We start from the raw sequence: 24,698 nt of genomic DNA, 5'->3' as shown, positions 1-24,698 counted from the left end.
GTGCTGCCTCAGTTCCTTCACTGGTGAAAGGAGGATGATAACTGTTCCTATCATGCAGGGCTTTTGGTTGAATTGTATGAATTGAAAAAGCGTGAAGAACAGGGCCAGTCACAAAGTACTCTAGGCGTGTTTGTTTAGTAAATTCCTTTTACCCCCATCATACCAACTCCAAACCAGACTTTCCACTTCCTTATATTAGACTTATCTTTCTTGATTCAACACACAGACCATAACTCCATCAGCCCTTATGTATTGTCCGTATAAACATTGCCAGTCATGAATTTTACAGTAACCGAGGAATTATTACTGTGGGAAATGGAAAAAATTTTGGATTTACCATCATTCTCTAGGAATAGTTTAAAGGGCTAATGAGTAGTTATGAAGTCAAATGAACAAAATATTTACAGATCTAAAGTGGGAAATATAATCTGAAACTTATTTTGCTCCATTAAAATTTTGTGTTGTTTTCACTCTAAGAATTTTTTGCTTATTTTAAATAAATCAACATCGAGGGAGCAGAAACAGAATGAATGCATTTCTTAATTTAAAAAATAAGTTATGTTGGCTAACTCTTTAGTGAATGTGGTGTAGGAATTGGCACAGTAACCACTTACTCCTTTTGGAAAAGTGTATGTCCCCCAGCCCTGGAGAGGTAGGACTTAGAACCTTTTTATGATCTGTGTTGTAAAATGTGTTTATTGTAGAATTTTTATTATTGCCTACTTTTTGCTGAACCCAGTTTATTTCTGAATGAACAGAATTTCTGTGATATTTTCAGCTGTGAAGACAATTCAGTGTTTGTGTTAGCTTCGTATTGCTGCTCTAACAAGTGATAACAAATGTGGTAGCTTCAAGCCATACACGTTTTCATCTTAACACTTCTGGGGGTCAGAAGTTTAAAATGGAGGCTCCTTCTGTTGGCTGGAGGGGAAAATGTGCTTCCTTGCCTTTTTCAGCTTCTAGAGGCTGCTGCATTCCGTGGTTCTGCTTTGACTTGACTTTCTCCATCTTCAAAGCCAGCAGCATGGCATCTCCTATCTCTGACTCTGCTTCCCAGTGCTTCTGTCATCACATGGCCTTTTGTCTACATCTCTGATTTTGTCCTTACTGCTTCCCTCTTGCAAGGATCCCTGTGATTACATCACAGAGTCCACCCAGCTAATCTCCCTGTCTCAAGGTCTTTAACTCAGTCATGTCCCAAAGTCCCTGTTACCATGTGAGGTCCCATATTTGCAGGTTCTGGGGATTATGATGTAGACTTCCTTGGAGGGCTGTTACTCAGTCTACCACAACGTTCATATTGATTTTTGTTAGGGCCTCTAATTTGGGTTACTTACTTACATTTTAAAAAGAAAAAGAAATCTCTTCCTCTTGGAACAAATAACACAGGGTCCTTCAGAGTTTCCAGATAAATGGAAGACACATACACAGCTGTTACTCTTTCTTCTTTTCTTTCTTCCATTCCAGATCCTGGGTGTGTGGCTGACCTACAGATACAGGAACCAGAAAGATCCTCGTGCTAATCCCAGTGCATTCCTTTGATGAGAGAACAAGGAAAATCTTTCCTATTCTGATCTTGTACACTTCCTCCAACTTTAAGTTAAGCTAATTTGCCTGTTTAAGGAACCAGTGTCTGAAAAATTACATTATTGACAGTGGAATTAGATTTTTTACATTTATGTTTCTCTAGATGGTTTTCTTTTTCCATTGCTGAAAAAAATCTGAAACTTGTGGTCTCCTCTGAACCTCAGTGGTACTTGTAATCTACTGTATTCACAGTGTCTGGCACTGTCCACTGTGGCCTTTCTTAGCATTTTTACCTGCAGAAGAACTTTGTATGGCACTACTGTGTTAATCATATTGTGAATTTAAATATACATCTCACTGGAACAATTAAGTATATGTGGCACTGTGCTGTGTAGATAGTTCCTCCTGGGAAAAAAAAGGAATTGAAGTTTTTTGAAGCCAGAAAGTATGAGATTCAATTACATTAAGTTCAGTAAGGGAATGTAAATTCCCATTTTTTTGTCTTCTTAGGAAAGATGTATTGTGGTGAAAATTGTTCACATAAAAGTAATAATTTAGTTCTAGTATGCTTTCTGATTACTCTAATGTATTCTAGAAATAGATATAGGAAAGTGTGGTTTCATTTTTTATTTTTACAGGTAAGTACAAAAGAGAAATGGTCTCATGAATGTTCTGATGTGTAACATTTGCCTTCAGCCTTCAAAGTGGAATGAGTTTGAGAAATTCAGAGACTGTATCTGAATAATCTTGGTATTCTTTTTGTAATAATTTAAAGTCCAAAAGACTGCATTTTTAAACAAGTTACTATTAATGCATTGGCCCACATAGCAAAAAGATATTTGATTACCTTATAAATTGTTAGATACCTTTTCCATGAAATTTCTCAGTATTGTAATAGCAGCTAGTCAAATCTGAGCATATTTGAGTGTGATCTCCCATAATTTGAAATTGAAATAGTATCATGGTTCTGTATATTAAAAAATTAAAGTATGGCGAACCTTCTTTGTGTATGTATGTTTGAATTGAAAGAAAGTAATGAAAGAATTGGTAAATAAATTAAGTGTAGTAGAATTCTTTTCTTTTTGCATGGGGTTCTCTTTGACCGACCTAGAGTTGAGTATTGCTCCAGTATAATCTGGCCATAGAATTAACTTTCAGCACTAATGTCTACTAGTAGTCATTCCAAAATCTTTTCTTGAAATGTTTCAGCGTCTAATATTTTCTCCATAGTGAAAATTGTTTTTTATAAGAAAAGTCACTCATATTTATTTGGGAAAAATATGTAAGTTTGTTCCTGTTACTGAAAATGACTAATTTCTTGTTTTATATTTTATGTAGTAGATGGTATTTTATTGGTAATTGTTTTGTTGGCTTTTAGACCAAGAAAGAAGATAAATGGTTGATCTACAGAATTTTAAAGCATTCTGTGGGTGTGTCACTTGTGTGCCTCTGAAAGACTGGCTCATCTTTCAAGAAAACTGAATTCCCCTTGTACAGTTGCCAGGCTGTTGTAGGGGAGGAAAAATAATTTTTCCTCTGTTCTTCTGAGTTCTTGGCTGAGACCCCAAGTGATAAATGACAGATAACAAGAGAAACAACAGAAGTTTATTAACATGTATACCTGATGTATACATGGGAAATACCCAGAAAAACCAGTTAACCCCTGAGATGGCTCAAGCCACCATCTTTTAATACCATCTTCAGCTGAAGGCAAAAGAAAGGTCTGAGTCAGGTGGGGTGGGGGATGGATGGGAGGGTCAGGAGGCCGGTTTATGGGAGGTTATCAGGAAAAGCACAGTAAACAAGGCTAAGTTTTGTTACACAGCAATTTTAAGCCAGTGCCATAAATAAGATTCTTGTGATTTGTAATCTTCCCCCTGTTCCTGATACAGAGAAGGAGACACCCTTACACGTGGTGATTTAAATGTAAATTTACATTGCGGAAGAGTAAACTACTTTGATTTCTAAACTTCTCTTGAGTCCCTTTCTCTAAAATAATCAGCTCAAAATAATCTTGGGGCAGAAGAGGCATATCCTGGAGTGGTGTATTCTGCTATCCTTCAAAGTCATTTCGAGCTCTGGGCAATCCCCAAAATGTTACCACTTGTACCATAAGATGAGATTGTAAGCGACACCATGAAGGAAGTGAGATTTTTGGACTTTGTCTTCCTTTAAGGCATTTTGTATTTTCCCTGTTCGCTTTGTTACATTTTGAAGTTACCATGAGGTTCTGGAATTTCCTAATAGACTACTTTCCTTGGTACAAATGATTATACTTGGAAAGGGCTGCTCCAGAGAGAACCAACCCATAACCTTGGTCTGTGCTCTAATTGCAATGACCTGATTTAGAGCAACCCAGTTATAAACCAGGCCTGGGAAGCATGAATTGGGAGGGCTCCTGAACTCTGAATATGTCTGTCCTGGATCCTGAATGGCTGTGAGGGCGACTGCGGTGGTCAGGCTGATCGCAGGGTGATAGGAGGGCCACTGCCTGTGTGCACAGAAATGTTGCCACAAACACATCATGTGGCCTCAGGGGACGGTGAGTTTCAAATCGGAGTGTTCTGAATTACAACAAATGGCTTTAAGGCAAACTCAAGACCCTAGAGCTCCTTTTTTCCCTAAACCTAGCATTTATTAAAAACAAATTCTACTTTAAAAAAGTCTCTTATTCTCTGTTTATGTATTTCATTTAGAAAAATGTTTCTTAGAACATTTGCCCAGTCAGCCTGGATGTTGAAGGTAAAATTTTATAGAATATAATGCTAATACAGAGGGAAAAAAAGGTCAGGCCAGGAATTCTAGAAGTCTGAGCTCCTGTGGCTTAAATTCATCTCAGATAACTGTGTGATCGAAGCGACAGTGAGTGAGTTTGGTGTGAAAACCAGTTATGCGTGTTCAACCTAAGTAATATGTTTCTGAATGGAACCTTTCATGGGGAAAAGAGTGGCTTTGAGTTCTTGGCCTCCTTAAGCCAAATACCTCCTCCCACAATTTTTCTAAATATTTGTTTAACCCCCTTTAAGTGTGTTCATCCTTTTGGAAATGCACTCATTAAATGTATGAAACTATTTCGCTGTTGAGCTGGTTCTGAAAAAGTTAGAATCACATTTCTACATAGTATTTTCTAGGGGAAAAACACCTTCAGATTTTTTTTTTTTTTTTGCATCGTGATTGTACAAATAGGATCATTCACATGTCAGCTGTTTTATTAGAGATGATGGTTAAGTTAAAGACTCAGTTGTCCAGGTTTCTGGATAAGTGAAGGGATTTGTGTACAGTTCTGTTCTGTACTTAGAACGTTTGAGGCTAGCAGTTAATTTTTACACTGGTCTCTCTTTGCCAGATGCAATGACAAGGTGGGTTTTCAAGGAATGTTTTCTAAACAGTTTTAAAGGAGCAGCCAGCAGTCCCCTTCACCCTATACCTCCACCGGACCCCAGAAAGAGGGAGAGAGAGAGAGAGAAAAGAAAAGAGCTTTTCATATCAAAGTTTTCCTGGAATGTCACGATCACAACTGGGCAATTGTTGTTGTTGAAATGACCCTTCAGACAGTGGGAAAGGAGAAAAGTTGACCCTCCTACCATGTGGCAGGCTGTTTCTCCTCTTCTCTCCTTAGGAAAAATCAGCTCTTGGAGTTCATTTTCAAAGGACGGCTTCAGAGTGTTGCCTGTGAGTTGAAATTATGTCAAAGCCTGGACTTTGACATCACTTGGAGGGTGAAACCTTTACTTTCAGGATCTGCTTTCTACAGGTCAGTGAGGTCACAATTTGACAAGTGGCCTTTTAATAAGTTAGGCTGACTTCATCTGGACTTTGAAGTCCACCTCGCTGGTGGGGGGTCACTGGAAAGTTCTGTTCTTGTCTTTGAGCTTTTCTGTTCTCCTCCCAGCTCCCATTCTCACCAGTGATTGTTAGGTATAAGGACCTCAGTAGCCACTTAGGAATACTGAATGCAAACCAAAGAAAACCAAAGCAGAGGTAGTCGGTCACAGGTGATCGTTGGAAGAAGACTGCAGTTCTGAAACAGGTAACAAAGGTTTAGGCAGGTACGTAAATGACTTTGACAGATGGTTTTTGTTACTCACTTTTTTTTTTTTAAAGTTAGTCCTTTTTTCCCCCCTAAGCTATAGGGCCTCAGATAAAACTAATGAAAAAAATTAATGTGGTAAAATATACATAGCATGAAATATATCATTTTAACCATCTTAAGTGTGTAATTTAGTGCCATTAACTACATTTACATTGTTGTACAACTGTCACTGTCATCCATTTCTAGAACACTTGCATCTTCCCAAACTGAAACTCTGTTAAACAGTAACTCCCTATTCCTCCCTCCCCTCAGCTGCCGGCAACCACTATCCTACTTTCTGTCTCTATGAACCTGACCACATAATTCATGTTCGTGAAACCATACAGTATTTGTCGTTTTGTGACTGGTTGATCTCACTTAGCATAATGTCCTCAAGGTTCATCCATGTTACAGCTGTTGTCAGAATTTCCTTCCTTTAAAGGCTGCCTAATATTTCACTGTGTATGTATACCACCTTTTGTTGACGCATTCATCCATTGATGGATGTTTGGTTTGCTTCTGCCTCCCAGCTATTGTGAATAATGCTGCTCTGAGTGTGAGTGTACAAGTATCTTTTTGGGTATATACTTGGAATTACCAGATTGTCTGGTAATTCTGTATTTATTTTTTGAGGAACAGTCATCTTTTTTTCATAGTAGCTACATCATTTTACATTCCCACTAGGTTACCAACATAGTCAACTGTTTGAAATGATACTCTAGTCTTAAAGTATCCTTCCATTTCTCTCTTAAGATTCACTAACATTTATTTAAACACAAAGGAAAGATTGTGAGATGACAATAAAGGGTTTGATAGAAAGAACATGCATTGTTAACATTTCCACGAGCTTAAACCAACAGTTTTTATGTTTGCAAATTATCTTTCTAACCTGTGTACGTGCACATTTCCTACAGCTGCAGTTACGGCATAGAAATTCTTAAATTCGTTTTCACTTATGCTTTTTATTTCTCTATTATGTTTATGGATGACAACATAATGCACTTGCTGTTAATCATTAGACTTGGAGGTTATCCCTTTTTTTTTTTTTTTGGTATGTTTAAATAATGTTGCTATTGGCATCTTCACAGAACTGTTCCTCTTGAATGATTTCCTTAGGACAAATTCTCAGAAGTAGAGGAAACTGGGTCAAAATCAATCAACTTTTTCTTTTTTTAATGACTATTGCTCTGTGTTTAATGCTTTTCTAAGGAAGAGTTGTTTTCCTTGCAACCTTGACATTTGAATTTTCAAAGATTTATTTATTTATTTTTAATGATATGGGTTGTTAAAAGAACATTTTATCATTCAACGGATTTTAAGGACTTAATCTTACTTCACACATCAGCCCAATTTAAAAAAACACATGTATTATTTTGCTGTACGATAGAGGAAACCTGAATAGCTTAGAAATTGTCATTCAAAATATTTGGCCACTCTCCCTTCTGAGACAGACCACGTTCTGTCTATGGAATGTGTACCTCTCTAAATAAACTTGCTTTCACTTAAAAAATTTTGTTTTCAAGTGGAAACTCTTTCTTTCCTCCAGTTAACCATCAGAGCGCTTACTAAATGGGATGTTTTACCTTTTAAAGCACATGTAGGCTACCTACTTAGGAGAGGGGCGCCCAGTCCCTCTGGTGATATTTTTGTTGAGGATTTGTATACTATTAAATCAGCAATGTATGCTTAGAACCTCTTTGTGCAGAGCTCTTTGACAACCGTGTGAGAGAAAAATATTTTTAAAAGCGTTGACTGGAAAAGTTCATAATGCCAAAGGATCTATTCAGAAAAGGATCTCTCCAGACAAACAAAAGTTAATTAAGACGAGGAATAGATAATATGCATAGCATTGCATGGATCACCACAGCCATTCAGGGACTAAAGAAGGCAGTGAGAGTTGGGTAATAAAGGAATTGTATGTAACAATGAATGTGAGATTAAATATGTAGGGAAGAAGTTAATATACAGTTCTAACTTTTGTCAGGCAGAATAAAGAGTTAAAAGTAGGTAAAGTCTCTCCCTATCTGATGCCACTCCCTCGCTAAACTTTTCCAAAGATAAGCAGCGACCTCTGATGTCTACCCCTCAAGACGTGGTATCGTTGCCCTTTCCTCTTCCCACAGCCAGTCACATTTTGGTGAATAAGATGAGAACAAATCATCTGGATTTATTTCAGGCCAGTACTCTCAAACCTTAAGGAACACATATATTCTGAGGTTGATTCTTAGGGTTTCTTTGGGGTGTGTTCAAGGATGCAGACATTCTTTGAATGCCCTTCTCACAAGATCAGTCAACTGAAGGAGAAAACTACCCATCAGAGGCTTTCTCTGAGAGCAAAATCTAACTAAAATTGAATTGCTAAATTCAAGTGTATACATCGGCATTCCTGGCTGGGGTGAAGAGGAGTTGTCTTCAGTTCGGCACTGATTCTCTTGCGATGCCTTTCTCGATATTCTTTCCCACTAAAACATATCATTTGGTGCCTCTGTTGTTCAAGCTCATATCTACTTCAAGTCACCCAGTGAGGAACTATAGTGAGATGAGATGATAACTTTGACTGTTTTGGGTCTTCATTATTTGAACTCGTTTTGTCCCTTTTCTGAACATTTTGTGTCCAAAAGTCCTATTTGGTGAATGAACTGAATAGCTTTTGTGTGAAAGACCAAGTTGGGGGAGAAAAAAGGTAACAGTTTGAACACCCCTAAAAGGATTTATTTTTTAAAAAATCATGGCTCACTATGGTAGTATCCAATATTGTTTTCATACATGTATACTTAAAACCAAGTTTAAAAATAAAAGCTCTCGTAACATGACACCATAATCTAACCAGTAGGTTCACCAGGACTTCTGCTTTCTCCACAGTCTTCTAATATCTCTTCTGGTTCCAAGTCTCAAAGCCTAACACAGAGGGAAGCGTTTGTAGGTTTTATTTTTTTCTCTACAATTCAGTCTTCAGCAAGATGAGAGCTTTCTTCATGTTGTCAAGCACTAATGCGGGAAAAAGTCACAAGAGTCATCAGAAATTATATAAGTAGATGTATATACTCCCAAACTCAAGCATTCTATTCCTTGTTTAATGGGGCACTGTTTCATCTTAGGGTGACTAGCTGGTCATCTTATTATTGTAAATTTTTTTTCTAAAAGTATGTGAAATAGCTTTTATTATAATACACTTGTCTTCCAGTTTTTTTTTTTTTTTTTTGTATTGAAGTAATAGTTGATTTACAATGTTGTGTTAATTTCTGGTGTATGGCAAAGTGATTCAATTATATATATATTTGTTATACATATTCCTTTTCATATTCTTTTTCATTATAGGCTATTACAGGTATTGAATATAATTTCCTGTGCTATATAGTAGGACCCTGTGGCTTATTTATTTTATATATAGTAGTTAGTATCTACAAATTGCCTTTTTCTGCAAGGCCCTGTGATGTTACTGATACAGCATACCTGCCTTAAATGAGGAGCCCAAAGTCTTATTACGATATATGCTACTATCTCAGAAATGGCCAGTACACTTGGAATATGTTTCCCCTGGTCCTCCCAGCACCTGTTGGAGGCATCGCTAATGGACCAGGGTAATCTTTCCTGCTGCCCAGATACAGCCTCACTATCCTTCCCAACACAATGTTCTAGGTCAGAGCCACCCAATACAAATTTTTGTGGTGATGAAAAATTTTCAGTGCCTATTCAGTGAGTACTTAAAATGTGTTTAGTGTGTCTAAGGATCTGACTTTTTAAATTTTTAATTAATTTAAATTTAATCTTAAGCACATGGCTGGCATATTTGGCAGTGCAGGTCTACATAGCCACTAGTCATTGAGTGAAATGGTCCTTAGGACAAAATCCAGTTTTCTTCCCAGAGGATTAATTAGATGTCACAGCTAGGTACAGTTTCCCATTGAGGTATTTCATCTGCCTTGAATCTCTCTCTTTTTTTTTTCCCCTATTTTATGGCAATCCCAGGGGAAGTGAGTATCTTGGCAACTATTTGGAACCATCTTTCCTACTGATCTTTTTTTTTTTTTCCTTTAGTTTAATTAATTAATTATTTATTTATTTAAATGGAGACACTGGGGATTGAACCCAGGACCTTGTGCACACTAAGTGTGCACTCTACCACTGAGCTATGCCCTAGTCTCTTTCCTACTGGTCTTTAAAGTTGAATCTGAGTTCACCTTTAACAAGCTGGACTAAATTATTTTGCTTTTGTCATTTGGAAAAAAACATTTACCAAAGCGTGCAGATTGCTACTGTTACTGTCAAATAGCACAATGACTGCTGCACTCACTTCTGTGATTGAAGGAGTTGTGAAGCACGCCTAAGAGAAACCTGAAAAGCAGGTAGTCTGGATCCTCCTAGAGGAAAATATACCTCATCTAAATAATTCATCTTTAATTGAGATTTTTGAAAAATTAGATTAAAAAAATGTGATTTGCCAGAGGATACAAGGCTCGTTAGGAGACTGAGTCTCTGGTGTCTCTGAGCCCAGCTTTTTCTCCCCAGCCCATATGGACTCTAGTACAGATATTCAGAGGGGGTAGCACTTACAGAGAGCTGTATCCGAAGGTTCGTAAGCATAGAGACGATTTGAATATCTTCCAGTGATGTCAGCTCTAACTGTCAGGGATGGATCTACAAAGAAAAAGCCAAAGGGGATGAAGTACAGTGTTTCAAAGTAACCTCTATTGCATGATGAAACCTACATAGTCATCCTCATCCCATGAAAGGAACAGTGTGTCCCATTGGATGGGGTCCTACTCCATCCAGTCTGCCATCCAGCCCCTGCAGTCAGTACCCAAAGCCAGGCTGGGAGTATTCAACAGTTGCGCAGTGTTTTTGTGGGAAAGGTTACGAACCCTGCAGTCCTGTCTATAGCAACCTGGAAATAGGGTAATATCCATTGTTGGGGTGGTGTTTTGGTTTTTTGGTGGAAACATTGGAATTCTTTACTAAAGAATTATTTTAAACTTTTGAAAGGATTACATTGTAATTGAAATTTGTTACCAAGAGCAACCTAGATAACTAGAAACTCTCATCAAATGCTAGTTTTCAAAACCAGCCTTGTCTTTTTTTTTAATGAATAAAAGAAAGCAAGCCCTTAAGAGCAGCAAAAGGTAAAATAAGTGTGTAGTGCCCTCTCTGTTTTTACTTTTGTTAACTAGCTGCATTTTTAAAATACAGATTTAGGAGTCTTCCCTTATACATATATTCTTCTAGGTTTAAATCTTTTTTTTCTTTTTCATGTTTTATATTTAACTTGAAGTTATCAATTAAAGAAGAAAAAAGGTATAAATAAGATGCATGCAAAAGGGAGGTACTAGGATACACAGAGGTCTAGAACTTTGCCTTAAGAAGTGATTGAAAATGTCCTGAAAATTAGATGAAGAGGACACACGGGACCCAGCCGCAAGAATGCGAAGTCTGTTACCAGACTTGAGTGGACAGTGACTGTCATTTCAGAATGTGAGGACTAGGCTTAGCAAACATAAATGCATGAAACAGACATTATGTTTGTTCGAGGAAGACTTAAGACCTACTCCACTCTTCCTTGGTGCAGAGGATACAAATACAGGGTCTAATCTTCCTGATACATTAACATAAGAAAAGCTTTTTAAGCTCTCAACCCTGGCTGCACACTGAGATCCAATGCAGAGCTTCCCCAAAAAGGCCCACCTGTGTCCCGCCTCCTGCAATTCTGATTTCATTGGTTTCAGGTGTGGCCTGTGCAGCTTGATTTTTAACAAGCTTCCAGGCAATTCGAACCTGCTGGCCGGGTGGAGAACTACTGAGCAGGAAGAGCAAGCTGCCTGGGACTTGGTTCTTATGACCGAAGGACTCAAACAGGGGTTAAAATGCCCTTCGACAGGAATACTGCGAAAAGAGTGCCTGGATGACCGACAAGGACCCTTTCAGTGTAAGTTTTCTAAATTTTCTAAATCCTAACAACATCAAATCTATAAAATGAGCCCCAGTTCAGCCTTCTTCCTTTTCTTCCTTCACTTTTTCATATGTTAATGTGAACTTGGATGAATTACATAGATGAAGCACTTGAGCAGAGTGAGCTTGGCTCGGTAATGGATTTAATGATGTCTGGTCCTTTTATCAGTATCACTTTCATCAAAGCCAAACTCAACTCATTTGTTCAATCATTTAAAATATATGTTGTGAGTCTACCACAGGGTCATGCTGAAAATATGATGGTGAACAGCAATAGGTCTAGTCCCTGCCCCATGGGAGGGGGGAAATATTTATTAAACGATTACCCAATAAATGCAAAATTGTAACCGAGGAAAGAGTGACCATTGAGAGGAACACCGTGCCACAAGAGCACCTAGTGGGAGTTTAAGCAGGTCAGTGAACGACAGTGATTAACTAGGTGACGTGGGGCTACAGAAGGTGAAGCAGGAAAAGCTTTCCAGCAGAGGGAACGGCATATGAAAAGTACCGGCTGACTAGGGGAACATGGCTGCTTTGATTTCTTTCAGCCCATATTCACAACTTGCCCAAGAATAATTCCAAAAAATGTCAGAAAGACCCAACACACAAATCAAAAGTTGGCCTGATTAGAAATATTTACAGGCCTGACACAATTCAGGAGAATGATTCACCCACTTAAACAGTTAGCAGGGTGCTTCTTTCTCAGGTGTCCTTGTGGCAGAAGAGGAAAAGTTAAAATTAGCAGATAAGAAAAAATGGCATGTATGGAAACAGAAGCCTGCATTTTCTAATGAAAATGTGAAAGTGAAAGTCATGTGAAACCCCTTGCTAGAATCTGACAGTGGCCTTGGCCATGGTGGAGCAGCAGGGGAGGGCTGGAGCGGGGATGGAGGAAGAGATGTGGAGGCACTTCTATGATTTTCTTAGTGTATTTTACCTCATTGTCACTTTTACTTACCAACAAACATAATTCTGGGGACATACTGGCCATCAGGAGAAAGGTGTTTGTCGGTTGTTTCATACTAAGGTTTAAAAAAAAAAAAGCAGTTTTTAGTCTATTTATTCTTCAGTTGTTTTCAAATTTGTTAAAAGAAAAATGTGTCCATTTCTGGGCTAGGCACCTTAAGACACTATAAGACATCTCTAACACAGAGAGTTTATAATGTAGGTGGGGAGGCAAGTGACATGCTTGAAATAATAAACAAGATAGAGCAGATGGTGACACAGAACATGAGGTAAAGAGCTGATGTAGGTGACAACAATGAGCAAAAAAGTTCAAGAAGGGAGAATTTGGAAGGCATTACAGTGTCTGGGGACGACATCTTGGATGAAGTAGGAGGAAACAGATTAATGAAAAAAATGGAAGTCGTTTTTGGAGAAACTGCAGAAACAAATAGGATTATCTTGAGCATTCACTTATTCATTTATCAGTTTTTAAATTTAGAGTTGTCTTTATTTAGAAATTTACAGGGGGGAGGGTACAGCTTAAGTGGTAGAGTGCATGCTTAGCATGCACAAGGTCCTGGGTTCAATCCCCAATACCTCCATCAAAAAATTAAATAAATAAATAAACCTAATTACCTCCCCTTGCAGAAAAAAGAAATATACAGTAGTTATCTTTAATGAGTGCACTGTATAGTGGGAGATACCAGTAGGAAAGTGAATATTGAGAATCTGGTGGGTGAAATATTATGATGGAGGGTATACAGGTGCATCGAGTGCCCAGAGCAGGTTATTTAACCCAGGATGCAGGTTCCACTAGGACTTTCTGAAGTGGGTAAAGAGGAATATTTAAAAAATGAATAGGACTCAGTTGCATAGAAAATGAGATCACTCCAGGCAAGAGGGGGGACAGATGATACAAAGGTAGAGGAAAGGCATAGCACTTTCTAGAACCAAGTGTTTGGATGGGACTAAAGTATAGGGATGCATGAGGCGGTGGTGAGGGAAGATGCTAGAAAGGTACTTCAGGGGTCAGCTCGTGCGTGGTCTTGCATATGATGCCACAGTGCGTACATTTATTCATATATAGATAAGAGCCGTGGGAGGGGTGTTATAAGTACCATGATACCAGTTTGGTTTTTAGAGCAGTTACCTTGCCAATCATGTGGGATTAGATAGGATTTATTTTGAAGGCAATAATACTCTCCTGCGGTCAAGATTTTTTCTGTTGCTGTAATAATTGGAAGGTTTTTGTCATTTGCAAATTCCTCCCTGTTCCCCTTTCCCCAGTAGCTTTAGTCCATGTCCCTTCTCTCCCTGGAAGAGACAGCGCTCCAGCTGTGCAATCCATTCCAAATTCCACTTCATATGTCTGAGTCCAGAAAGCTGTAGCCTCATGCTTTCCCACCTGACTTCATCCCCAGCCCCTCTGATGGTCAAGCTTGCTGCCTTTACAAGTTCTTCTACTCCGTACACAAACAGGACTTTCTTTCCAAAAGCAAACAGTCAATAAACCACCCCTAAAACTGCTCTACCCAACCATATGTCCCCTGAGCTTCTCCCTCTCTCGCTTTCTCTCATCCTCTTCGCAGGTTGACAGGTTGGTTTCTTCAAGGAGCATCTACGCCAGCAGTCCTTCCTCACTCACCTCCCGTCCCAGGCTCCTCTTCCTCCTTTTACTCCTTCATATTAGTGACTTGGTGATTCTCTACCTGACCTTGTTCTGTTTTACATTTTATATTCTCTCTGCACAATTTCATCTATATCTGCCTTTAATCAACACCTGCACGCTGGTAATTCTCATATCTTCCCCACACGTGCAACAACGTCCAGCCTATGTAGACAGCCATGCCCCAGGTACCTCATCATTAAACTCAACATGTCCCACGCTGAATTTATCAGCTTGGTCCACACTTTTCAAAAAAGCTCTTCTTTCTTTCTTCCCTATTTCATTAAGAGCACTCTTCTAGATTTGACTCTCGTGCTCACCTCTGTCAGTCAAGAAGCCCTGTGGTTCTAACTTCTAATATTCTTGCTAATGGTCACTTCCCTGTAAATTGAGGAACACTATTTTTGTGTAAGATTTTTTTTTTTCACTTTGCCTAGCTTATTGCCGTATTACTAAGTGGAATCAAATCTTTTCTGTCTAATCTATGAGATGAGACATTTGGAACAGATCCCAGGCAATGTGGTATGATGAAGAGGTATAGGAAAAATGAATCATCTGTTTCAAATACTAAGCCACAGAGAAATGGCGGTGATGATGAAAAGTAAACTCACAACCAGATTGAGGAGGACAAACTGCTCTGCCAATTTCTGGATGTCTTTATTTTCAGCAAACACTTTCTTTAAAGCTATAATAGAAAGAAAAAAATCATTAAGCAATCATTGCTCTCTGTTACATTTTATATTGAACTGTATTTTTAATACAGTATTCAACTCTGCCCTTTCAACAAATGATTAGTGAAGTACTGTCTAGGCCATTGACTGACTTTGCTTCTGTCATTCAATCCATCACTCATTCATTCATCCATTAATTTTTTTTTAGTTAATTTTTTTCAATCCATATTTATTGAGTGGCTGCTATGTGGTAGGCACTGTACACATGAGGAGAGCAATGAAAAAAAGTAATGTGCTTTCTTTATAGAGGTCAAATGCTTATGTAGGAGACAGACTGTAAACAAGGCAGTAAAGTAAGTATCTAATAATTTTAGGTGGAGATATGTGCTTTGAAGAAAAATAAAGCAAGAGGTTTAAGGGTTACAGAGGGTCAGGGTAGACCTCTGAGGAGGTGACACTGAAGTGAGAGAGTGATGCTTTCTGAGATGTTGGGTACCTCACACAAGGCAGAGGGGGCTGCAGGAGCAACAGCCCTGAGGCGGGAATGGGCTCAGATGTTTGGGGAAAAACACAAAGGCCAGGGTAGTTGGAGTGAAGGGAAAACAAGGGGAGGGTCGTGAGCAAGGAAATGTAGCCAGGGGTGAGATCATGTCCAGCCTTGTGGGCCGTGGTCAGGAGCATGGGTTGAATTTTAAATTCTCAAGTGATGAGAAGCCACTCGAGCACATGAGTGTTAGGATCTGATTTATGCTTCACAGCCTCACTCTGGCTCCTGCATGGAGAACTGACTGTAGGGCGACCAGACAGGTGCCCGTTACAGGATTCTAGGCAAGATGTGATCTTAGTTTGGACCAGGGCAGTAGCAATGAGGAAACAGGAAGTGGCTAGATTTGGGCAGGACCTACGTCATATAAGGATCCCAGTGCAGAATGACAGTAGAAAGCCCCTTGTTCAAAAATTGTTATGACTCTTAAGACGGCAACAACAGAGCTTTACGCCAAGCATAGGAAGCTCCTGAGCACTGGGCCCTGTGTGAGTGTAGCAGGGCTTGCCCGTGAGGCTGGTGCTGGCTTTTGGATAGATTGTGAAGGTAAAGCACTGGTGTTGGCTGATGTATTAGATGCAGGCTGTAAGAGAAAGCAGGAAGTTGAGAATGAATTCTAGAGCTTGTTTTTGCTGCTGTTGTTGTTTCTAATGTGAACCAGTGGTTAACACAAAATGTGGACATATTTGAAGTGACTTTAAAATATGTTTTTGTTCATAAAATATTCTTTTTTTATTCAATTGTGTGAGGTGCTAAGGATATATAGAGATGAGTGATCTGGACCCTGGCCCTAAAGCTAAAAGCCTATAAAGGAAATTATATTTAGAAGTGTAAATTACCTTGACTGTGTGGGCATTCATCCAAGTGATGAATAATCATCAAGGGTTTGTTGCTTTAGGAGACAAAGAGAGATGGGATAATCTTTAATAAGTAGGATTTTATGGAGAGTTAAAGATCACTAGATGGTGCTCTTGAGAGCTTTGAGAGAATGCTGCAAAACTTGTCTTTACCTTGTCTTGGATTTGAACAAAGCTTCTTCATATGTCTGAGTCCAGATGAGTTGATCACCCCAACCTAGAACAAAATGAACCAGTACATTTAAAGCTGTTATATTTTCAGACCCAAAGCTGTTGAAAAGCAGGGGTAAATCTAGGATCAGTACAGATTTGATACTGAAGAAGAGGAAAAACCTCCAGGGAAAGCAGAAACAGTTATAAACTTTGATAAATCTAGAACAAACGCATTAAAGAAAATATGTTCAGCACACAACTCTCAGCACCAAGAGTTAAATCTCCCAATTAAGAATTACTGGAAGTGACAAGAAGCTGACTCCTACCTCTGGAGAGGGTCTGGGGCAGTTTGAGTCCAGAGTTTTTTGTGTCCTTCTTAGCCCCTGGTTTGATGGTGGTGTCTTTGGCCAGAGTGTAGGAGAGGGCCACAAGCAGCAAGAAAGCTGACACTGAGATCTTCTCCATGACGGATCTGATATGGAAGACAAACAAATAAGCAAAAAGTCAGTAAAATAAAAGGGAACTAGCAGTCTTCCAAACCTTCATGTTGAATCACAACCATGGGACACAACAGGAATTGAGGCTTAGATGAGACTGAACACATGAAGTTAGAGTGAAAAACTACCTTCCACAGAATTTTCCTAAGAATAATACTATGATATCTCGCTCTCTTTCTCTCTCTATGTATAGATGTAGATATAGCTCCATACAGATATAAATATACTGATGAAGATTCTTCACAGAAATTATGATATGGAAATAGATACAGATATCTATATATTTTAAGAAAATAAGTAGATAGGTATATATATTCTTATAGCTAAGGAAATATGCTTTCAAATTTTATATTTTAAAAATTTTAGTACTAGAAGTCACCTTGAGGGCTATCTCCTCTTTTCCCACCTCCTCAATGCCTAATTTTGTAGATGGAGAATCTGAAATTCAGAGAAATGAAGATGAATCAGATGGGCATAGAACCAAAGCTTTTGGATCTTTCCATTTTACAGTGCTTCCCCTCTGGAAAAAAATCACCCTAAACATACATACTTATTTAACATTTTGTTAAGATGGGGACGTTACGATTGAAGAATAAGACCTGAGTATTATGACTCCTAATTTCGTTTAGAAACTGCCAACTTTATCTTTTAACAAAGACTTGCACCCACGCAACTCTCTCCCTGGTGTAACCTTTACTCAAACTCTATATATTGGTTGTAAGTTGATTAAAATATATCAGTACAAATTTCTTCCAGTGAAATAATTCTTTGACTCTCTACATGGGCCTGTATAGGTAGGTAGTTGTGGGCATGCACTTTAGTGCACAAAAATATTCTATGTGACTCATAACACAGAGAAACCAACCCCATAGATGTCTCTGTTAATTTTGTTCTCCTTTCCAGTATTTCAAAGTTAATTCTCAGGGAATATTATACTACTGTTAAGCAGGTTTATGAACAGGAAAGTGAATAGCAAGATAAGATCCATGAGTGGGTGAGGGAGTGAGCCACCTAGCAAAGTGAGCTGCACAAGCAAATCACTATGGTTATCCACGCAAAGCTGGAGACCTGGGATGCTAGTAAAGCCAAAGACTGAAATTGCTTAAAAAGAAACACCTGGTTCTCATACTGTGTGTGCAAGTCTACGCTTGTGAAGTAGGTTTCAAATTAAATCAAATGAACTCCACAAAGGAAGCAAGATGGACTATCAATGCTTAGTGTTTTTAAGGGGTAAAATTTCTCACGTTCTGATTGCTTGAGTGCAAACCTTTGCTAAGCGTTAGCCAGTTTAAAAAAAGAAAGGCACTGCCAAGTTACCAAATCCAGATAGTGCCTTATATTAAACTGACCAGTTATTATCCATGTCATAGTACATAGCTACACAATGTCTCACTCAAAAAAGACATAAGCAAAAAAGAAATATACTTTCTTCATTTTCTGTACCCAGAAAGATACAGAAATGCCAATAACAATTTTTGTATTCAGTGTTTTGCAGAAACACTTCAAGTGCACTACAAGTCAACAATTCCCAGCCCTCTTAGTACAAAGATTTCTTTTTTAAGGTAAACAACAAAACCAAGAATCTTTATGTGAGAATAATTATATTTTTGGAATATTAGTTGATTCAGAATGCAAATAACAGCTTTAAATTCATCAACAAACATTTGATTTTGCATTTAATTTATAGCAACAGCATCTAATGTACATTAGAAAAAGTAACAGTAAACTGGTGGTGAAGTATTTATGTAGTCCATTGGCAATTCTCATTGTGCAAGCGGCTATCAGGACCTTTTGCTGTAACTCCGCAGCTTACAGATTGGAACTATTGATCTGTTATACGTGTTTTATGGCAGGATGACTCAAGGGAGCCGAACAGAACTCCTGCTGTACAAACATCCTGCTCTGAGCTGTCTTTCTGAGATTCACTCTACTGAGTTTTCATAATACACACAGACTGTGCTCTGCAAACTTCCTGCACAAACCACCTCAAGCCAGAAAGCTAACCGTGGAAGACAGTGATAATTTGGAGACATACACACACATGCTAAGAAACCAGGACTTTTACTGGTCACTGTATCCCTGTCTTCTTATCTTTAACAAGGAATGACTTGCAGGAGGTTTTGGTGTCCCCATTCATAAATGCTTCAGGAAAGCAACTAGATCTCTCACAGCCTATCTCGTGAATTTAAAGATTGAAAAAGCAACAGGGAATGTCTTCATATCAGACAGAGAAAGAAAACTGTTTTCTGATTTGCAATCATATTCTGAACTGCAGTTCCAAAAAGCCAGTCTGAGCTGAGATTTCACAGTCCTGCGGGTCTTTGCTTTAGTGAGTGAGAGAGAAGCAGAGCATTATGAGATGGTGATCGGGGCACAGTCACTGAGACAGAAGACCCTGGGCTCTGTGCCAGGCTTGAAAACTCCTAGAGTTCACTTACTCTTAAACTTCTTATTTCCTAAAGGAGAAAGCAAGCTCAGGAACATAGCTCTGCCAAAGACAGGCTCCAGGAAGCCTTTGGTGGAAATTCCATTTATTCCTTCTCCAAATCCCATTTCGCTGCCCTTGGAACTGCACTCCTTTGCCTGTTGATTGCCTGCAACTTTACACAGTAACCAGAGGCCAAAGCGCATGCTAACAAGTGCCCTTCTAACGCGGCTGTCAGGAGCCTTACCTGGATGTCCCCACCCACCTGTCTTTGTGAGCCAGGCGGCCTCAACGCAGTCCAAGCTTCCTAGTGCGCTGGCTCAGCCCAAGCCTCTATTTATGCACCTGAGCACACCTCAGCCCCACCCACTAATCCCGTATTCATGTGTTGCAAACTCTGAAAGGATCTTTTCTTTTTCCAACTCTTCCCTGAGCTAAAGCATTCCTTGCTTTGAAAAATAACGTTGTAAAGGGCATGCCTTCCATTATGCCTGCTTGTAACTCTGTGGAGTTATACTGTTAAGAGATTTGGAAAAGATGGGCAGAGTGCCAACTCCAGGTAAGCTTTAAACGAAGACGTTTGATTTGTCTGCAGGCTGATTTGTCTTTATGTGATTGGTTGGAGTTTGTGGTTTGTAGAATTTTTTTTCTCTCTCTCTTGGGCAGATTGCCTCTAGTTGAAAACCCACAAGAGATGATTCACAATTCTAACGCCTAGTCATATAACCTGCTATCCTCCATTATAGTAGAAATTATTTTACACAATATACTTCCTCTTCCTGGCAAACAAAATGTACATTTACTATAGATGTGGAAAAAAACACAAATCAAGCATTCACATAATATTTTTAAACTAGGAAGTTATTGAAAAAAGATACCCTAATACTATGAATTTTTATTAAATGCCTTGTAGCAACTATCCTCCGAAGAACGCAGAGGTATTTCATGGATATTCTCTGATTTAATGACAAGCTTTCCTCCTAGGCGTGCAGGAAGCCATCTACACCGTCTTTCAGACCTAGAAACTAAGATCTGTGACTACTTTTTCTCATTCAAGATTGTACAGTTGTTCACTCAACATTTTCAGAGCGAACTCAAATTTTCTGTATAAAACTTTAATCCTGTGTTTTCGTGAAACTACATACAATCCTTCAAAGTTCAGAATGGAGAAATCTTTAATAACGGAAAATTAACTAATGGGATTCAGGCTCTATAAAAATTATTTTTGAAATGAGTTAAGATTATAATATTTCAAAACATTTTCAAGTATGTACATTTTTGATAGACCGTTAATTTCTGCGGGCAAAATAGGAAGTGATTCCCAAAATGCTGTCTTTTCAATTCTAAATAAATTTATAGAAGTCATTTCTTTAGGAGTTTGATTAAAAACAGTGATTTGAACTCAACTTTTAAAAGTAGAGAGCCTTTTATGTAGATTCAGTTTATTTAACCTTTAGATTAGTCAATTCAACCCCCTCACTCTGTAAGTAAAAAAAAAAAATGAAGATGTTAAAAAATTAATGACTTTCGGAAGGTCCCACAACTTGTTTAGGGCATTGCTGAGACCAAAGCTCTGGTGTCATCTAGTCCATCACGTGCTAAGAGCGGAAAGTGGGCAGGATTTGGGATCGTAAGATTCCCGTCTGAGTCCTGCATCCTTGTGATCCTCTCTGGAGGATCTCAGAGACATGATTTAACATCTCTGAAACTTCAGTGTCCTTATCTGTAAAATGGGGATAATACTACCAAACATGACTGTTTTGAGTATTAAATGAGATTTTAATGAGTTAAGACATGGGAAAGTACTTGGTATATTAGTTTGCCAGGTCTGCTGTATAACAAAGCACTATAGATGGGGTGGCTTAAATAGCAGAAATTTATTTTCTCAGGGTTCTGGAGGCTGGAAGTCTGAGATCAAGGGATCAGCACGTTTGACTTCATCTGAGGTGTGCTTCCTTGGCTTCTGGATGTCATCTTCTTTCTATGTCTTCACATGGTCATCCCTCTGCACCTATCTGTGTTCTAATTTCCTTTTTTTTAATGTTTTACTCTATTTTATTATTTTTTCTGTATATATATATTTTTATTGAAGTATAGTCAGATTACAATATTGTGTCAATTTCAGGTGTACAGCATAATGCTTCAGTCATACATATTACTTATTATTTCATATTATTTTTTCATATTTTTCACCATAAGTTACTACAAGATATTGAATACAGTTCCTTGTACTATACAGTATGAACTTGTTGTTTATCTATTTTATATATAGTAGTTAGTATCTGCAAATCTCAAACTCCCAGTTTATCCCTTCCCATTCCCTTCCCCTCTGGTAACCATAAGTTTGTTTTCTATGTCTGTGAGTCTGTTTCTCATTAGTTAATAAGTTTGTCTTTTTTTCCTTAGATTCCACATATAAGTGATGTCATGTGGTATTTTTCTTTCTTCTTCTGGCTTATTTCACTTAGAACGACAATCTCCAAGTTCATCCATGTTGTTGAAAATGGCATTATTTTATTATTTTTTATGGCTGAGTAGTATTCTATTGTATAAATATACCACAGCTTCTTTATCCAGACATGTGTCGATGGACATTTAGGTTGTTTCCATGTCTTGGCTATTGTAAATAGTGCTGCTATGAACACTGGGGTGCATGTATCTTTTTAAATTAAGGTTCCCTCTGGATATATGCCCAGGAGTGGGATTGCTGGATCATATGGTAAGTCTATTCTTAATCTTTTGAGGACTCTCCATACTGTTTTCCATAACAACTGCACCAAGCTACATTCCCAACCAACAGTGTAGGAGGGTTCCCTTTTCTCCGCATGCTCTCCAGCTTTTCTCTCTCCTTTATTTCCATCATTTCTTTCTCATTCTACTCTAAAGGACAGTCTTGCCAGATAGAGTATCCTAGGTTGCAGCTTTTTCTCATTCAGGACTTTGAATATATCTTGCCACTGCCTTCTGGCCACCGATGCTTGTGTAGAGAAATAAGCTGAAAGGTTTATGGGGGTTCCCTTGTAACTCTTTGTTTTTCTATTGCTGCTTTTGGAATCATTTCTTTATCTTTAACTTTGGCCATCTTAATTGTAATATGTCTTGTTGTAGGTCTGTTTGGGTTCTTCTTGTTTGGGACCCTCTGTGCTTCCTGTACTTGGATATCTGTTTCCTTCTTTCGGTTTGGAAAGTTTTCAGTCATTATTTCTTCAAATACCTTTTCAATCCCCTTTTCTCTTTCTTCCCCATCTGGGACCCTTATTATGTGTAGGCTGGCATGCTTTATATTATCCCATAGGTCCCTTATATTGATTTCATTGGTTTTTACTTGCTTTTCTGCTTACTGTTCTGATTGGGTTACTTCTGTTATTGTGTCTTCTTAGTCACTTGTTTGTTCCTCTGCATTATCTAGGCTGCTTTTGACTGCTCGACTCTTAACTCAGCAAATGAGTTTTCTGTTTTTAATTGGCTCCTCTTTAGTTTCTATTTCTGTTTCATAGTATTTTCTGTCTCTTTTCATAGTCTCTCTCATTTCCTTCATGCTTTTATCACCCCCTTTTTGAAGTCATGATCAAGGAGGCTGTCAAGATCTAGCTCATTGTTTGTTCTTTCAGGGGACTTCTCTAGTTCTTTTAATTGGGAATGGTTCCTCTGCGTCTTCATTTTACTTATATTTCTCTGGCTGTATGACTTCAGGAGTATCAGTGATCTACTGTGGTCTTAAAGGGCTGTTTCATTTTTTGTTTGTTTTTATTTAAAGTGGGAGCATTCCTGTGTAGACTGTGTCTAATAGTTTTGTTGTGGGGCTGTTCTCAGTACGGATGGCTGCCATGTCTTTCTTCTGGTGTGATGGCTGTTATCCCTTTGATGGGGTGTGGTTGGTGTTGTGATCAGAGTCTGTCCTGATTGTTGTTGTTGAGCAGGGCCTCCTTTTTTGTTCTGTGGTTGTTACAGCCTTGACAGGGGCCGGGTCTGCTGCCCTGTTGCTGGAATAGAGGCTTCTAGACCCGTTTCTGAGCTGTGGTGTGTGGTAGGCAGGCTTGGAGCAGTTCAGCTGGGAGGAAGAGTTGGCAGGAGACATCCACTGGGAGGTCCCCTCTGTGGTGTTGTCTGTCACTTGTTATGCAGGCTTACAGAGTACTCTTTGTTGACACTGCCTTTGTCCCTTCCTTAGCTGTGGGAATGTTGGCCACCTGCTCTAATGTCCCCCAGGTTCTGGGCCCCAGGAACCACCAGTGCAGATCCGCCAATGTCTGGCTCTAGGACCTGCTGTAGTGAGTGAGCAGTCACACACCTGAATCTGTGGTGCCCCACAGGGTTGGTGCAGACCCCAGCCCCACCTCTGCATACAGCACCGTACTCCCTGGCCTGTTGTAAATACCCACCCTCCCTCCTGCCATGCGCCAGAACTCTGCTCACTGCCTGTTTGTACCAGAGGCGCGGGTCCACAGAGGGTCCAGAGAGAGCAAATCCGCCCTCTCTGCCTGGGGCTGTAAACTAATCTCCATCCCACCTGTGATGCTGCAGGGCCCCTGGGTATGGATTCAGCCTTCAGCCCCACCTCCACACAGTAGTGATGGCTATGACTAAGTGCCACCGCTCCTCTGGCGAGAACACACTGACAATGGAGGCAAGAGGAGAAAGCTGCTGTGATGAAGCTGCATTGCGCCCCGCCCCCACCATGCACACCAGCAGTGGTGCTTTTGTATGGGGGTCCCAGTCTGTTCTGTTCTGCATACAGCCCCAGCCAGAGCACACACTGCCCTCCAGTGCCCTGAGGCTGCCTCTGTGCAGTGGGCCCCAGCCTTCTGCCTGGGCTCCTCTCTGATCTCCAGCAGCCAGTCCCAGCTTGTCCCTGACGGCTTGTGTCTGGGGCTGGGGATCACAGGGACCCTCTGTGCCAGTTTCCCTTAGTTCTATCTGCCAAGTTGCTGCCACTGTCTCCATGGAGCCTTGGAAGCTCCGCTTCTGTCCCTGCTGACCTCCTGCGGGAGAGTGGGGGTCCTAGCCTCAGGTCGTCTTTCTTCCTATGCCGCTCCCTCCCTGCAGGACTGGTCCTGCACCAATTTTTTTCTTTTTTCCTTTTTTCTCTTTTTCTTTTACCAGATTTTGTGAGAATCCCCCTGTTTTTCGAAGCGAGCGACACTCTGCTAGAGTTCAGTAGGTGTTCTGTGTGATTCAACAGGTTGTAGATGTAATTCGTGGTGTATTTATGGGAGAGGGCGAGCTGCGAATCTCTCTACTCCACCATCTTGGCACCTCCCTCCTAGTGTCCTCTTACTAGAAGGTGAGTCATTTTGGATTAGTGCCCATCTTAATGACAAATCTAAACATAATTATCTCTTTAAAGAGTATCTCTAAGTACAGTTGTATCTTGAGGTCCTGGGGGTTATGATTTCAG

At 39.4% G+C, this 24,698-nt stretch overlaps 2 protein-coding genes and 1 long non-coding RNA gene across 6 annotated transcripts in view; 2 read left to right on the top strand and 1 right to left on the bottom strand.

Annotated features, from left to right (window-relative positions):
- Positions 1-2,529, top strand: part of TSPAN13 (tetraspanin 13) — a 31,662-nt gene extending 29,133 nt beyond the window's left edge. The window contains exon 6 of the mRNA XM_010967155.2: positions 1,468-2,529. Within this exon, the coding sequence (XP_010965457.1) occupies positions 1,468-1,542 (75 nt within the window). The 3' untranslated portion in view covers positions 1,543-2,529. The remainder of the gene's footprint in view (positions 1-1,467) is intronic.
- Positions 2,530-8,289: 5,760 nt separating this feature from the next.
- On the bottom strand, positions 8,290-19,653 carry AGR2 (anterior gradient 2, protein disulphide isomerase family member). Of its 4 annotated transcripts, none has more exons than XM_010967158.3 (9): positions 19,566-19,607; positions 17,255-17,313; positions 16,705-16,850; positions 16,379-16,442; positions 16,208-16,260; positions 14,765-14,838; positions 12,501-12,564; positions 10,154-10,237; positions 8,290-8,587 (listed from the first exon to the last, which is right to left on the bottom strand). In XM_010967158.3, the coding sequence occupies exons 3-9, from the start codon at positions 16,841-16,843 to the stop codon at positions 8,538-8,540; spliced, it is 528 nt and encodes a 175-aa protein (XP_010965460.1). In that variant the 5' UTR covers positions 16,844-16,850; positions 17,255-17,313; positions 19,566-19,607; the 3' UTR covers positions 8,290-8,537. The 4 variants fall into 4 exon arrangements, with proteins under 4 accessions (XP_010965460.1, XP_010965462.1, XP_010965458.1 ...); XM_010967160.3 differs by having other exon boundaries at positions 19,548-19,599; XM_010967156.3 differs by lacking the exon at positions 17,255-17,313 and having other exon boundaries at positions 19,566-19,653.
- LOC141578161 (uncharacterized) overlaps positions 11,265-24,698 on the top strand; it is a 404,029-nt gene continuing 390,595 nt past the window's right edge. Inside the window, exon 1 of the long non-coding RNA XR_012508185.1 lies at positions 11,265-11,519. This is a non-coding gene — a long non-coding RNA (uncharacterized LOC141578161). The remainder of the gene's footprint in view (positions 11,520-24,698) is intronic.

This window comes from Camelus bactrianus, chromosome 7, assembly GCF_048773025.1.
Source record: "Camelus bactrianus isolate YW-2024 breed Bactrian camel chromosome 7, ASM4877302v1, whole genome shotgun sequence".
Taxonomy (NCBI): Eukaryota; Metazoa; Chordata; class Mammalia; order Artiodactyla; family Camelidae; genus Camelus; species Camelus bactrianus.
This window is presented reverse-complemented; position numbering and strand designations above follow the sequence as displayed.